Source organism: Zeus faber, assembly GCF_960531495.2.
Source record: "Zeus faber genome assembly, chromosome: 20".
NCBI lineage: Eukaryota > Metazoa > Chordata > Actinopteri > Zeiformes > Zeidae > Zeus > Zeus faber.
Window position 1 is genome coordinate 27639628 of NC_137207.1, and position 17411 is coordinate 27657038.

At 46.9% G+C, this 17411-nt stretch overlaps 1 protein-coding gene across 1 annotated transcript; it reads left to right on the forward strand.

Annotated features, from left to right (window-relative positions):
* Positions 1-1353: 1353 nt before the first annotated feature.
* Positions 1354-15562, forward strand: LOC307246076 (double C2-like domain-containing protein alpha; the record flags this gene model as incomplete). The annotated part of the gene is given in 11 exon segments (XM_080021874.1): positions 1354-1678; positions 1773-1852; positions 2754-2828; positions 8385-8494; positions 8972-9098; positions 10868-10927; positions 11958-12142; positions 14928-15009; positions 15180-15276; positions 15428-15524; positions 15526-15562. Coding segments are annotated over 11 exon segments (1275 nt in total).
* Between the last annotated feature and the right edge of the window lie 1849 nt (positions 15563-17411).

Sequence of the window (17411 nt, forward strand, 5' to 3'; positions counted from 1 at the left end):
GCAGTAAAGTGGTATGTGAATAAAGTGAGGTAATGTGTGAGATATACAGTACAGTATACAACAGTACTACACAGCAATACAGTAACACAGAACAGAAATACAGTACAGTATGCAGTAACCAGTACAGTGATACAGTATGCAGTACAGTATGCTGTAACCCAGTACAGTGATACAGTATGCAGTACAGTATGCAGTAACCAGTACAGTGATACAGTATGCAGTACACTATGCTATAATCCAGTACAGTGGTACAGTATGCAGTACAGTATACAGTTACCAGTACAGTGATAAAGTATGCAGTACAGTATGCTATAACCTAGTACAGTGATACAGTATGCAGTATGCAGTAACCAGTACAGTGGTACAGTATGCAGAACAGTATGCTATAACCCAGTACAGTGATACAGTATGCAGTACAGTATGCAATAACCCAGTATAGTGATACAGCATGCAGTACAGTATACAGTTACCAGTACAGTGATACAGTATGCAGTACAGTATGCTATAACCCAGTACAGTGATACAGTATGCAGTGCAGTATGCAGTAACCAGTACAGTGTATAGTCCATGTTAAGTCCTCTGTGACGTGGACTCCCAGGTACTTGAAGCTGCTCACCTTGTCGACAGAAGTCCCATTAATCATCAGTGGAGCGCGCGTCCTCGGTTGTAATCCTCTCCTAAAGTCCAGAATCAGCTGCTTAGTTTTGCTGACGTTCAGGTGTAGGCTGTTGTCCTGGCACCAGAGTGACAGGTCAGTCACCTCCTCGCCGTAGACCTTCTCATTGCTGTTGGTGATCAGGCCACCACCGCCACGGTGTCGTCAGCAAACTCGACGATGGTGTTGGAGCTGGACCTGGCCACACAGTCATGTGTTTACAGGGAGCACAGTAGGGAGCTGAGGACGCAGCCCTGGGGGGATCCTGTGTTCAGGGTGAGGGAGCTGGACATGTGCCCCCCCCCCCCTTGTCTCCTGTATTACAGACCACCCAGCGTGCTAAAATAAAATAGGATGGATAAAAGAGTAGAGCCCAACAGTTGGAGCTGGTCCAGTACCAGCTTTACCTGGGGGTCTACCTGTAACAGGGGGACCACTTGAAGCTGGGTGACCTACAAACTATATTAATTCACTTTTTTGAATACATGTTTTTTATTAATTTAAATGGTAAAAGACCAACTCAGCAAAGTGTGCGGGACTCTGACAATTGGTATTCGGATTCAGTGTAAATACGGCTTTACTGTGTGTGCTTTTTCTGCAGTACCATGCCTGTCCAGATTGGGAAGTGTATAGAAGTACAGTAGGATAGTCGTACAGTAATATATTTCAGTATTTACTGTGTATCTCCCTGCAGTACCATGCCTGTCCAGAAGGGGAAGTGTCTGGCCATCTCCATCCAGGAGCACATGGCCATCGACGTATGTCCCGGTCCGATACGGCCGATCCGCCAGATCTCCGCCTACTTCCCCCGTCTCTCCCCCAGTAACTCCATGTCGGAGCCCCTCCTCCCTCCCTCTGCGGGGGAGGCCATGGGCAAGGGGGCCACAGGTGAGGGGGCCACGGGGGGGCTGTTGTCACCGCTGTTGCACGGGGCGACCAGAGGGGGCGGGTCATGGTCCCTGTCGGCCATGAGCAGCATGGACACGTCGGTGGAGATGGACAGCGGAGACAGCGACGACAGCAGTGAGTCCAAGCAAAACAGGAAGTACATGCCCACAATGCATCCATGTAGTTAGCTGTACTTCCTGTGTGTTAGCATGTACTTCCTGTGTTTTAGCTTCGTTAGGAACTCTGGAGTTTGAACTTCTGTACGAGAGAAAGAGCAGCTCATTACACTGCACCATGCTGAGAGCCAAGGTGAGAGGGAGGGAGGGATGATGGATAGAGGAGTGGAGGGAGTGAGGGATGGAGGGAAGGATTGAGAGATGGAGGGAGGGAGGGAGGGAGGAATGGAGGGTTGATGGGGGATGTTGGAGAGATGATGGGTGGAAGGAGGAATGGAGGGAGGGAGGAAGTGAGGAGTGGAGAGAGGGATGGATGGAGGGATGATGGGGTATGGTGGGGGGATGATGGATGGAAGGAGGAATGGAGGGAGGAAGTGAGGGGTGGAGGGAGGGAGGGGGGGAGGGATGGGGGAGGGGGGGAATGGATGGTTGGGTGGAGGGAGGGAAGGAGGGATGAATGAGGGAGGGAGGAATAGAGGGATGGAGGGAGAGATGGATGGATGGGTAGAGGGAGGAATGAGGGAGGGGGGAATAGAGGGATGGAGGGAGGGTGGGAGCGAGGGATGGATGGGGGGATGATGGGGGGTGGTGGAGGAATGATGGATGGAAGGAGAAATGCCTCCATTCCTTCCATCCATCATTCCTCCACCATCCCTCACCTACCCCCCGAAGGGGGGGATGATGGATGGAGAGAGGAAGGGAGGGAGGGATGGATGGAGGGATGATGGAGGGAGGGATAAATGGAGGGATGATGGATGGATGGGAGGGAAGGGTGGAGGGATGAAGGGATGGAAGGAATGATAATGGATGGAGGGAGGGATGATTTTAGAGATGTTGAAGGTGTGGTGCAGAAGACCATTGGTCACATGGTCCGAGCCCTGGGCGTTCCCAGCATGCATTGCGGCAGGGGGAGGGGGGAGTAGCTCTACTCTGATTGGTCATGACAGTTGGTGTCGTGTTGTGACAACAGGAAGCAGCCTCCAGTCAACACTGCTCCTCCCTCCCTCCTCCCTCCCTCCCCCTCTCTCCCTCAGGGTTTAAAGCCCATGGATTTTAATGGTCTGGCTGATCCCTATGTGAAGCTGCACCTCCTCCCTGGAGCGTGTAAGGTCTGTTATTATACAAAATATCTACAACTACACTATACTCTGCTATACCTCTACCTCTTTTATACCTTAACTCTAATATACTCTACCATACCTCTTCTAAACTACACTCTAGTCTACCTCCATTCTACTATACTCTACTATACCTCTACAATCTATGATACTCTACCTCTACTATACCTCTACTCTACTATACCTCTACCTCTAATATACCTCTACCTCTATTATACCTCAACTCTACTATACTCTACTATACCTCTACCTCAAATATACCTCTACTCCACTATACTCTACTATACCTCTACCACTATTATATCTCATCTCTACTATACCTCTGCACTGCTATACTGTACTATACTCTACTTATATTATACCTCTACGCTACTATACTTCATCACTACTGTGGGCGTTTCTACCCACAGATAATGGTTCAGGGAGGGAGTCTTTCTGCCCGTGTTGCGCCAAAATGGCTTGCGATTTTGAGTTCAGTGTCTGGCACGCAGGCCACAATATCTATATCTCTGAGGATCTATTATTATTGTTTCAAATAGTCCTCTCGGGCACAGGAGGATTGATGTTTCACTCCTGGCCCAATAAGCACCATGCAGGCGCTGATTGGGCCAAATCAAGGCAGAGAGTTTTCTTAATGTTTTGTCCGTCTTACAAAGAGGAGGGGCGCACGGCTTGTGAGCAGCCCAGGAGTGAAACGCCAATCCTCCTGCACCAATCCTCTTGCACAATTCAAGACAGCTTTGTGGCCCTGGGAAAAGGGAACCCTGCTGTCGTCCGCAGCCGGTGTTTGACCACGCCCCTTTGTCTGCCACATATCCCCACCGCCCGCCGTACTCACAGCCGACTCCCCTCCCCCCCCCAGAGCGGGAGAGAAAGTCAGCCACGACCATCTGCTGCCGGCCTGTGGACCACCCGGAAGTTAAAGGGCTGCAGAGCTAGGTACCACCGGGTGATCCGGGCATTTGTGTCCCTCATGCAGTGGAGCCACTGCAGCAGGGCGTGTTCCGAACAGAGGGTTGAAAGCTCGTCCCAGGAGGTAGTAGCGGAGGGAACCGACTGCCCATTTGATGGCGAGACACTCTTTCTCCACCGTGCTGTACCTCGACTCTCGCTCTGAGAGCTTGCGGCTGAGGTACAGCAGCAGACGCTCGGTCCCCTCAACCTCCTGGGACAGGACTGCGCCCAGCCCTCTGTTCGACACATCGGTCTGCAGACAGAAAGGGAGACAGAAGTTAGGGTTATACAGCACTGGCTTCCGACAGAGAGCTGACTTTACCCTCAGAAACGCCTGCTGGCACTTCTCTGACCACTGGACCAGATCTGGAGCACCTTTTCGAGTTAAGTCAGTCAAGGGGCTGTTTAGCTCTGAAAAGTTGGGGACAAACCTCCTATAATAGCCGGCCAGCTCAGAGAACTGCCTCACCTCCTCCTTGGTCTTAGGTCTTGGCGTGGTTGCGACCGCCACGGTTTTATCAAGCTGGGATCGGACCAGGCCTTTGCCCAAGTGGTACCCCAGATACTGTACATCCCGCCGTCCCATGGCACACTTCTTTTGGTTGGCGGTGAGCCCAGCCCACCTCAGGGACTCCAGCACAGCGCCCACATGCTGCATATGCCTCTCCCAGGTGTCGCTGTGAATAATAATGTCATCTAGGTAGGCCACGGCATATGTTACATGGGGACACAGAACCCGGCCCATGAGTCTCTTAAAGGGGGCTGGGGCACCGAACAACCCGAACGTAAGTGTGCGAAAGTGGTATAAGCCAAACGGCGTGGAGAACACCGACTTTTCCTTGGACTCCTGAGACAAGGGAATCTGCCAGTAGCCCTTGGTTAAATCCAGTGTCGTGAAAAAATTAGCTGTACCTAACCGGTCGAGAAGTTCATCGACCCAGGACATCGGGTAGGCGTCGAACTTGGACACCGCGTTCACCCTTCGGGAGTCCACGCAGAACCAGACTGACCCATCGGGCTTACCCACAAGCACGATGGGACTAGACCAGTCACTCATGGACTCCTCTATTATGCCCATGTGTTTGGGCAGGCGATACGGCCGAGAGTGCACCTTCACCCCTGGGGTTGTCTCCACGTGGTGGTGTATGAGGGACGTGAGGCCTGGCAGGGAGGAGGAAATATCAGAGAAGCGACGCTAAAGTGCAGCTACGTCCGCCCTCTGGGACAAAGAGAGATGGTCACTTAACAGGGCCGCGGTACGATCGGTCGCTTCTTGAACCTCCGGCCCAAACTCATCCCGCTCAATGACCGCTGTAACCAGAGCCACGGACGCCCCCTCCCTCCATTCTTTTAAGAGGTTTAGGTGATAAATCTGTGTCGCCCCCTGCCTGTCAGACCATTCGACCTCATAATCAACCTCACTAACCCATCGTGTGACCACAAAAGTGGTCACACGATGGGTAACTTTGCTCTCGGGTCCATAACATACTGTATTTCGTTCTTACTGGTGCTAGGACCTTCCTCCAAGTTTTGTTTAATTAGCACCCCCCAGGGTCTCCTGCCAAAGAAGAGTTCAAAGGGAGAAAATCCCATGGAGGCCTGGGGAACCTCCCGCACCGCAAACAACAGGGGGTCCAAACACTTGTCCCAATTACGGCTATCGTCGTGAACAACCTTTCGAATTATGTTTTTCAGCATTTTTATTAAACCTCCACCAGGCCGTCAGTCTGGGGATGGTAGATGCTGGTCCGAATTGAGCGGACGTCCAGTAACTCGTAAAGTTCCCGAAGTGTATGTGACATAAAGGTAGTGCCCTGGTCAGTCAGGATTTCTTTAGAATCCCGACTCGGGAGATGACCTGAAACAGCGCCTGCACCAGACTTTTGGCCGTAATACTGTGCAGGGGCACTGCTTCTGGGTACCGGGTTGCATAATCCACTAGGACTAACACTAAAATGATACCCACGGGCACTGCGGTCTAGTGGCCCCATGAGGTCCATACTTAGTCTTTCGAACGGGGCCTTGACTAGGGGGAGGGGCCTCAACGGCGCTCTTGGCGTGGCCGGAGGGTTGACTAACTGGCACTTAAGACACGCAGCGCACCATTTACGCACATCTGCCCAAATGCCCAGCCAATAGAAGCGGGCCATTACCCGCTGTCGTGTTTTTTCATGACCGAGGTGACCGGCCATCGGGTTATGGTGAGCCGCCTGGAAGTGCATTTCCTGGCGGCCCTTCGGTCCCAACAACTGGGTTATCTCCTCTCCTGTCTGAGTTTCATGGCTCACTCGATATAACCTGTCCCTAATCACCGAAAAATGCAGATGAGTGAGCACGGCATCTGGGAGTGTCAATGCGTCATCGATTTTAACTACCCCCTCAAAGTCCTCGCGTAGGGTGGCGTCTTGCGACTGCTCCGGCGGAAAATCATCGTTAGGGAAGGTTACAGGGACCGGGGGAGACCCTACTTGGGACTTTGTCCTCCGGGGCATCAGGACGGGCTGGGGACCCGGCAAATCCCACATTGGTCCTGGGGACGGACGTAGCAACCCTCCAGACATTGTCCTCCGGGGCACCGCGACGGGCTGGAGACATGGGAAATGCAGCGTGGGTGGGACCTAGGGACGGACGTGGGTCTGGACCTCTGGCCGACGTCAGCGCAGTGCAGGTGCTGATTGGGCCAATTCGAGGCCGCTAAGTGGCCATGGGAAAAGGGAACCGTGCTGTCGTCCGCAGCCGGTGCTTGACCGCGCCCCTATGTCCACCACAACTACTATTCTCTACTTTAACTCTACTAAACTATACTCTACTATACCTCTACTATACTCTACTTTTACTATGCTCTTCTCCATTCTACCTCTGCTTTACTCTACTCTTCTCAACCTGTGATCTAAGCTACTCTACCTCTTCTCTACTCTACCCCTTTTCTACTCTACCTCCTCTCGACTCTACTATCTCTACTCAACTACACTCTAGTCTACCACTCTACCTCTACTATACCTCTTCGCTACTTTACTCAACTGTACTATACTCTACCTCTACTCTACTATATCTCTACTCTACTGTACCTCTCCTCTCCTCTTATATACCTCTACTGTACACTACTATACCGCTACTATAATCTACTTTACTCTGCCACCTCTCTACTCTACCTCTACTATACTCTACTCTACCCCTGCTCTATGCTACTCTACCTTTACTCTGCCTCATATATACCTCTTCTCATCTACACTCTACTCTAAATCTACTATACCTCTTCTCTATTCTACTATACTCTACTATACTCTACCTCTACTATACCTACTGTACTCTACCTTTAATCTACTAGACTCGTATGGTACCTTTACCATACCTCAACTCGACTACACTCTACTCTACCTCTACTATACCTCTACTCAACTACACTCCACCTTTACTATACCTCTTCTCTACTCTTCTATAGTCTACTATACTCAACCTCTACTATACTACACTGTATAATATCTCCACGATACTCTCCTCTACTTTACCTCCACTCTACTGTACCTCTACTCTACCCTTGTATACCTCTACTCTACCTCTAATCTACTCTACCTCTACTCAATGCCACTCGACCTGTATTCTACTATACTCTACTATACTCTACCTCAACTATACCTCTGCTCTACTATACTCTACTCGTAGTATACTATACTCTACTTTATCGCTTCTCTACCTTTACTATACTCTATCCTACCTCTACTATGCTAAACTCTATCTCAAATATATTGTACTCTACAATACTCTACTTCTACTATACCTCTACTCTACTTTATCTCTACTCTAATGTACTTCTACTCTACTGTACCTCTACTCTACTCATCTATACAACACTCTACTCTACTCTACCTTTACTACACTATATTCTACTGCTACTATACTATACCGCTACTATACTCTACTCTACCTCTATTATACTCTACCTCTACCCTGCTCCACTTCTACTCTACCTCTACGCTACTCTTCCTTTACTGTACTCAAAGCTTCCGCTACACTACTCCACCTTTACTCCCTACTTATCATCTACTCTTACCCCTTCTCTATTCTAATCTACTCTACTTCTACTCTACCTCTACTCTGCTCTACTTATACTCTACCTCTATTCTACTCTACCTCTAGTTCGATTAAACTCTACTCTAACCTATTCTAAATCTACTCTACTCTCCCTCTTCTCTACTCCACCTTTTCTGTAGTCTACCTTTACTGTGTTCTACTCTACCTCTACTCTACTCTATCTATACTCTACCTCTACTATGCTCTACTTCTACTCTACCTCTGCTCTAATCTACTCAACTTCTACTCTAGCTCTACTCTGCTCTACTTCTACTCTACCTCCACTCTACTTCTAATCTACTCTACCTCTACTCTGCTCTACTTCTACTCTGCTCTCCTTGTACTCTAACTCTGCTCTATTCTACATCTACTCTACTCTACCCAACTCTACGCTACCTTTACTGTACTCTACCTCTACTCTACCTCTCATCTGCTCTACTTTTAATCTACCCTACCACTACTCTACTCTACTCTCCTATACTGTCCTCTACTCACATGGATTTTTTTTCTTGTGATGTTCAGGCAAATAAACTAAAAACCAAAACAGTGCGAAATACGTTGAACCCGGTGTGGAACGAGATGCTGACGTACTGCGGCGTCACAGAGGAGGACATGCAGCGCAGGACCCTGCGGTGTGTACTGTGTACTCTACTGTGTACTCTACTGAGTACTCTACTGCATACTGTACTTTGTATTCTATTCTGTACTGTGTATTCTACTGTGTACTGTGTACTATGTAATGTGCTGTGTACTGTGTATACTCTGTTCACTGTAATGCGTGCACTGCCAGGACAAATGACGATCAGTACTTCATTTACCAGATCACAAGGGGGGGGTTATTGATCAGTGGTTCTTTGTGGTTGTGAAACATCGCGTCCCCAGGTTGGAAGTCGACCTGCAACAAGATCAGCTTTGTCACCTCAGTTTAACCCAGAATTCCTTGTGTGCATTGTAGGTAAACATGATTAAAGGTGTTATTTCTGTTCTCTCTCTTTACCGTTCATCTCATCCATCTGAACCTCCTTACCCCTCCTCTTCTCTACATCCCTCCAACTCTCCTTTGCTCCTAATACCTCTCTTCTCTCCTCATCCTCCCTCGCTTCTTGCAGGTTGTCCGTCTGTGATGAGGACAAACTGACGCACAACGAGTTCATCGGAGAGTCTCGCATCGCGCTGCGCCGCGTGAAGCCGGACCAGAGCAAACACTACAACGTCTGTCTGGAGCGACCCCCACCTGTAAGCGAGAGGAGGGAGGACAACCATCTTATTTTATTAGACAGAGGAAAAACACAAAACAGCCAATTCTACATTTCCTGAACCTTGCCCCCTCCGTGTTGTCTCCTCCGTGCTGTCCCCCTCCAGTCCTCCAGGGAGCACCACCACCAAACTCTGTCAGAGTTGAGATGTTATGGTTCTTAATAACTAGTGCCCCTCATCTGTACAAAGGAACAGTCCATCCCAGTTCTTCCTGAGCCTCCCACATGGTCCACACAGTAGACCCCGGACCAGGAAGTCTGTCCACATACTTTCAGGCTGTGTCCTTGCATCTGAGATAGGAACAGATCGTCTGCATACACTGATACTGTTTTTGCACCAAATTTAGTGGGTATACCCAGGTTTTTTAAACGCAGGTAAGCAGGCTAAAAATAAGTGATTGACGCCTTTCCCTTTGCCAGGTGAGGACTATGCCTTTCTTTTTTTTCTGGTGTGTCATGTTCTACATCACGAAAATACCAGAAACAAGCTCGGTTTGGTTCCAGTGTGATTTGGAAGAAGACAGTAGATGCAGCAGGGAGTATCCATGCCTGCACCGGTCCTTCAGCGCAGGGAGCAGGGACCGGCTTGGGGCCATGCTGGAGTGGCTTAGAGCCGGACGGGGAGCGTGGGAGTTCTCCACTGTGGTCCCGACGGAGCGGTCTCCACACTCAAAACATTTCATGGTCCCACATGCCGGAAAAAAGTCATTAACTTCTGATTTTGGATTCTAAATGGGATATGAAATAATAGAATGATACACTGATATTCTTGTCCATTTACGCCAACGTTCTGAACTTTAACATGCATCCCATTGCGACAGTAAAGGGGCCAAAATTAGCAGGTTAACCTGGGTGTTATGTTTACATCAATCCAATCGGAGGTGGAGCCGATAAAAACCTGTTGTGGTGTGGGGATGGTGTGGTTTGAGAAGCCACACCTGTCCAGGGTCGAGGTAAATGGGGCCCCGGATCAGAATGGCTGTACACTTGTTGCTCGTTGGTTGGTAAAACCCCCATCCCACACTCGCTCAGGCGAGGAGCCCTTGTCATGACACATGTCCATCTGCTCCTGGCTTGTTCCATCGAGCCTCCTCTTTACAATAAACTGGTTTGTCTACAACCCCGTCATCCGTGTCTCTGTGCCGGAGGTCCCTGATAGTGCCACTTGGGTGGTGTGTGGTAGGCGAAAATGCCACACCTGGGTCTATTGCAGGGTCATTGTCCCTGTCCTGAAACCAGAGCATTACCTTTTACTGGGTTCTTAGTGCAGTGGGAAAGGGGTATGATAGTACAAGACCATCCCTGAGGTTTCGAGGCTCAGGGTGCACAAATAAGGGGCGCCGTTGGCGAGAGATAAGACAAGGCAAGACTAGTCAGGATTAGATAACATTAGATAAGAGTAGACAGGACTAGATGAGTCTAGATAAGAGTAGACAGGCCTGGATGAGACTAGAGAAAACCAGATAAGACTAGATAAGATAAGTCTGCGTGACCGTGGTGTAAACAGTCTGTGGTTAGGGTCGTGGTGCGTCTAAATGTCAGCGACAGACACACGAGATGGAAAGAACAGACGGTATGAGAATGAAAGGAAGAGATAGAGAGATAGGGGCGGAGGGATGGATGGAATGACTTCAATAGAAAGAATAAAAAGAGGATTAAAACATGAAAGAGAGAGAATGCTGTCAGACACTTTCATACTGCACAATAACCCTAACCCCCGCTCTGCCTCCTTCTCTCGCTCTCTCTCAGCTTCCCTCCCCCACAGCGATGAGTGCAGCGCTCAGAGGAATCTCCTGCTACATGAGAGAGGTGAGACACCACCTGTCTGTCTGGCAGAAAGACAGACAGCTGAGACACCACCTGTCTGTCTGGCAGAAAGATAAACTTTCCTGAAGATATAACTATGTCTGAATTCATCTTCCTGATGGTTGGTGGAGAACACGCCTCTTGCGTGTTAAAAATAACACGCTAGGGGCCACACATCTGACTCACACTCCTCCATCCCTCCATCCCTCTTTGATGGGTCTCTCATGCTCCTCTCCTCCTTTGATGTTTTCTGTTTCTGACACATCTCACCGATCGCCCGGCAGCGGCCATGTTGTATCGTGTGACAGCAGGTCGTCACGGAAACGCTGCCGATCGATATCCCCGACAGAGTCACAACGCCATCATGTGACCTCCAGCACTATCTGTTGGAAAGTTTCTTCTTTCTATTCATCCCTCCATCCATCCATCTTTATCCAATTTTGCTACTTGTACTGTAGTACTTCTCTTCTAGTACACTGTATAGTATAGTATACTTAGAGTATACTGGCGTGGTACTGTGTTATGTGCAGTAATGTTCAAACAAAACAAACTTCATTAAAAAATAGAGTGAACGTTTGAACTCTGTTGGTTTAATCAATAATAAGTGTTTTCACACCCAGACAGTGATTGACTAGTGGACCGGCGGACGCTGGATCGGTTCTTTCAACTGAAAGGGTCTTCCTCAGTGAACTGACGCCTCCAGAACACAAGGCTCCAAAGGGAAAAGGTTCTGAAGTCAGGTCTCAAAAATAGGTTTGGAGCCTGAATCCACAGATAAACGGAGTGTTCTGGAATGAAGGAGGAATGGGGGGATGAGTGGGTGGATGAATGATGGATGTTCCTGTTTCAGGTCGTGCTCAAACATGGAAGGGCAAAAAGAACACTGGAGAGGAACTTAAGTAAAAGAGAGACAACAAGAGAGAGCGGGAGGTTGAGAGAGGGAAGGGGTGAGAGAGAATGACAGGAAGACAACCATAACCCTGAATTATCCCCCTCCCCCTCCCTCCCTTTCTCCGCCCCCCTCTCCCCTCAGTGGGAGGTGGAGCAGCAGAGCAGCTTGGAGGAGCGAGGTCGTCTCTTACTGTGCCTGCAGTTCGTCCCTCCGGCCAGCGGGGGCAACGGTGGGGCACAGCGTGGGGGGCTGTTGGTGGGGGTGAGGCGCTGCGCTCACCTGGCAGCCATGGACGTCAACGGCTTCTCTGACCCCTACGTGAAGACGTGAGCACATGTCCACACACCAACACACATGATCCATAAACAGTATGCGGTCCACATATGGTCTATGCATGGTGCAAAATTGGTCCAAACGTGGTCCTAACATGGTCCGCATATGGTCCAAAAATGATCCATACATGGTCCAAACATGGTCCTAACATGGTCCGTACATGGTCCAAAAATGGTCCAAACATCTTCTACTGTATGTCCATTATATTAAGATCTTGATCTGAACTGGATTTCCTGAATGAATATCTCCAATAATTATACATTTACGGGATAATAATGTTTGGTGTGAGGCATACATTAACTACTGCAGGACATATAGTACGTAATAGTATAATATGTATGTACATAGAACTGCATGTACAAAATATGATGCTGTTTTTAGACCAGTGCAATATGTAACAGTATAATGTAAAAAATGTTTCATATATCATATATATACAAACAGTACATCTGTATAACTATAGATAAGCAGTATATGATATGTATATAACGACATATATTGTGTATATATAATATGTATTTAACTACATATATATCATGTCTATATAAATATGGAAAGATATCATATCTACTGTATATGAGTATTAATATATACAGTATATACACAACTATAGATTGAAATCATATCTATATAAATATCTATACAAGTGTAAATATGATTTATATATATAACTATAGATGATATCATATCTATATAAGTTCAAATATGATGGACATGGACATGGAGGTGGGAGAACTTGCACAATTGGTGGCTGACTAAATACTTTTTTGCCCCAATGTATATATATATATATATATATATATATATATATATATATATATATATATATATATATATACACATACATACATACATACATACATACATACATACATACATACATACATACATACATACATACATTGGGGCAAAAAAGTATTTAGTCAGCCACCAATTGTGCAAGTTCTCCCACTTAAAAAGATGAGAGAGGCTTGTTATTTTCATCATAGGTTCACTTGAGAAATGAGAAAAAAAAATCCAGAAAATCACATTGTGTGATTTTTAAAGAATTTATTTGCAAATGATGGTGGAAAATGAGTATTTGGTCAAAACCAAAAGTTCATCTCAATACTTTGTTATATACCCTTTGTTTGCAATGACAGAGGTCAAACGTTTTCTGTAAGTCTTCACAAGGTTTTCACACACTGTTGCTGGTATTTTGGCCCAGTCCTCCATGCAGATCTGCTCTAGAGCAGTGATGTTTTGGGGCTGTCGCTGGGCAACACAGACTTTCAACTACCTCCAAAGATTTTCTATGGGGTTGAGATCTGGAGACTGGCTAGGCCACTCCAGGACCTTGAAATGCTTCTTACGAAGCCACTCCTTCGTTGCCCGGGCGGTGTGTTTGGGATCATTGTCATGCTGAAAGACCCAGCCACGTTTCATCTTCAATGCCCTTGCTGATGGAAGGAGGTTTTCACTCAAAATCTCACGATACATGGCCCCATTCAACAGCCCCAAAGCATGATGTTTCCACCCCCATGCTTCACAGTAGGTATGGTGTTCTTTGGATGCAACTCAGCTTTCTTTCTCCTCCAAACACGACAAGTTGAGTTTTTACCAAAAAGTTCTATTTTGGTTTCATCTGACCATATGACATTCTCCCAATCCTCTTCTGGATCATCCAAATGCTCTCTAGCAAACTTCAGACGGGCGTGGACATGTACTGGCTTAAGCAGGGGGACACGTCTGGCACTGCAGGATTTGAGTCCCTGGCGGCGTAGTGTGTTACTGATGGTAGCCTTTGTTACTTTGGTCCCAGCTCTCTGCAGGTCATTCACTAGGTCCCCCCGTGTGGTTCTGGGATGTTTGCTCACCGTTCTTGTGATCATTTTGACCCCACGGGGTGAGATCTTGCGTGGAGCCCCAGATGGAGGGAGATTATCAGTGGTCTTGTATGTCTTCCATTTTCTAATAATTGCTCCCACAGTTGATTTCTTCAACAAGCTGCTTACCTTTTGCAGATTCAGTCTTCCCAGCCTGGTGCAGGTCTACAATTTTGTTTCTGGTGTCCTTTGACAGCTCTTTGGTCTTGGCCATAGTGGAGTTTGGAGTGTGACTGTTTGAGGTTGTGGACAGGTGTCTTTTATACTGATAACGAGTTCAAACAGGTGCCATTAATACAGGTAACGAGTGGAGGACAGAGGAGCCTCTTCAAGAAAAAGTTACAGGTCTGTGAAAGCCAGAAATCTTGCTTGTTTGTAGGTGACCAAATACTTATTTTAGCGAGGAATTTACCAATTAATTCATTAAAAATCCTACAATGTGATTTCCTGGATTCTTTCCCCCCATTCTGTCTCTCATAGTCAAAGTGTAGCTATGATGAAAATTACAGGCCTCTCTCATCTTAAGTGGGAGAACTTGCACAATTGGTGGCTGACTAAATACTTTTTTGCCCCACTGTATATATAAGATATCATATCTATAAGTATAGATATGATATATATATAACAATAGATAGGTATATCTGTACAAGTATAAATATGATACAAACTGTATCACTATAGATAGGTATATCTATATCAATATAAATATGATATATATATATATATATATATATATATATATATATAACTATAGATAGGTATATTTATATAAGTATAATATGATACATACTGTATAAATATAGATAGGTATATCTATTTAAGTATAATATGATACATATAAGTATAGATAGCAATATCTATATACGTATAAATATGATATATATATAAAACCACACTTGTATCTTTCCTCCAGGTACCTGAAACCAGACGTGCAGAAAAAGTCCAAGCACAAGACAGCTGTCATTAAGAAGACTCTGAACCCTGAGTTCAATGAGGTAGGACCACCTGTCTGCCTGTCTGTCTACCTGTCTGTCTGCCTGTCTGTCTACCTGTCTGTATATCTGTCTGTCCATCTGAACATTTGTCTTGTCTTCTCATCATTTCAAGTACAAAACGGTAACAATAGAACAATGAAATATAATATTCACCCCCCTCCCTCCTCCAGGAGTTCTTCTATGAGATCTCCTTTGGGGACCTCTCCTCCAGGACCCTGGAGGTCACCGTGTGGGACTACGACCTGGGCAAGTCCAACGACTTCATCGGTGAGACGCTGGACGTCCAATCAGAGGACATTTTACTTATCAAACCAACAGGTTCATTGGAGCTTTGTTTGTCACATCCCATTTAAAGCTGCTTTCAGTAATGTTTCCAGTTTCCTGCTGTCTCACCTGCTGTTCCTCACCTGGCCTTCAGGGGGCGTGTCGTTGAGCTGCCACTCGCAGGGAGAAACGCTGCAGCACTGGATCGACTGTCTGAACAACAAGGGTGTGAAGGTGGAGCGCTGGCACACTGACCAATCAGCTGCCTGGGTCCGCCCCCCAGGACTAGCTGGGGGCCCCGCCCACTTCAGAGATGGTCCCAACACGGAGCCGGTTTGAGAAAACCCAAAGGAACCTTGTAAATGGGAACATTTCCCTGCATGAGCAACGTGTATCCTGTGATCGGAAGGAAGGCGAGGGAGGGAGGACTCCCTGGTCCTGGACTCCCTGGAGCTCCCTTGAGGGTATACCTGGTTGAGCGTGCACGTGGTTGAGCGTGCAAGTGAGAAGCTGCAGGATGGACCTTCAGCAGTTGGAGCTCCAGACGTCACAGGACCAGCTGTGGCTCTGCTCAGCTCCAGCACCTGGATCTGGACCTGCCTCCATGTGGCTCCAGGACCAACCAGACCTGTACTTGGACCTGCCTCCATGTGGCTCCAGGACCCAAACCTGGACTTGGACCTGCCTCCATGTGGCTCCAAAACCTGGACCTGGACCTGCTTTCATGTGGCTCCAGGACCAGGACCCAAACCTGGACCTGGACTTGCCTCCATGTGGCTCCAAGACCTGGACCTGGACCTGCTTCATGTGGCTTCAGGACCAGGACCTGGACCTGGATCTGGACCTGCCTCCATGTGACTCCAGGACCTGGACCTGGACCCAGACAACCCGGACCTTCAGAGCAGCAGTGTTGATATGCAATGTAGTGTGACCTGGTTTCCTCTTCTGAATGTGAGATGTGCACGTTCTCCTGTTTTCCTTCTTTTTCATAAACTTCTTCTTCTTCTTTGGTTCCTTTCATTATTTTTCTTGTTTTCACTTGTTCTGATCAGTTTAAAGAGCAGTGCTGCCCCCTGTGTTCAGCTGGTGGAACGGCAGCTAGAATATCTTCATTAGTACACTCCATCAATCTGCATGTTATTCATAGCATCTCTTATTATATACTATATTATAAAAAAATATATATGTTATATACTATATTGTAAAAAAATATATGTTATATACTATATTATAAAATATATATATATATGTTATATACTGTAATCATATAACATAACAGAACATAATAACCTCCTGTCCAGGGCCTTGGGGTCATTGAGCAGAATGTCGTATTTCACCTTAATAAGGATCATTGCAACATGATTCCACCTCGGTGAGCGGCGCCCCCTGGAGGCCGTCAGGGTGGAGCCGCAGCTGGTTAACTGCAAGTTAACACTTAGGACGGAGAGGGAGATGGGTGGGGTTCAGTGCCTTGCTCCAGGACAAGTTAGCAACCAGCTAAAAGTTTAAAACCTTCAAAACCAATTAAACAGTAAAAACACAACATACAAGTGAAAAGTGACCTGTGCTGACCACGCCCAGAGAGCCAAGCGCTCTGCGGGGCTGACGCTGGGAGCCTCCCGCTCCACGGAGACGACTTTTCATTGAAATGGATATTTTACTGTTATGATGATGACCACCAAACTCCCCAAATCCGACCTCAACCCGACCCGACCAACACAGCCGCCAGCTGGAAGACACGTCAGCGCTGGAAACACAAGTTGTGCTTCAAACGATGAAGCGGAAGAGAGGGAGAAATATCAATAATCATATTTTCCTTCTGTTCATTTTCTCTTTTTATTCAATTTACAGATTTTCATTTGTTTTCCAATCGCCGTAAAACATGGAAACACAACATGCATCCACCACAGAATTACATAATTATAATATAATAGTAATAATAGTAATAATAATAATATAGAATGTTGTCAGACCAGTGTAGTACAACGACTGGCTGCACATCCGCTACATAACTCAGGATTCATATTTGATTATAATTGAATCTAAACATAGAAAAACTAACTGGGATCAGAAACCGGGAAAATCACATTGTTGTGATTGAAGAAAGAATATTCAATGAAAATAATAATCAATAAAGA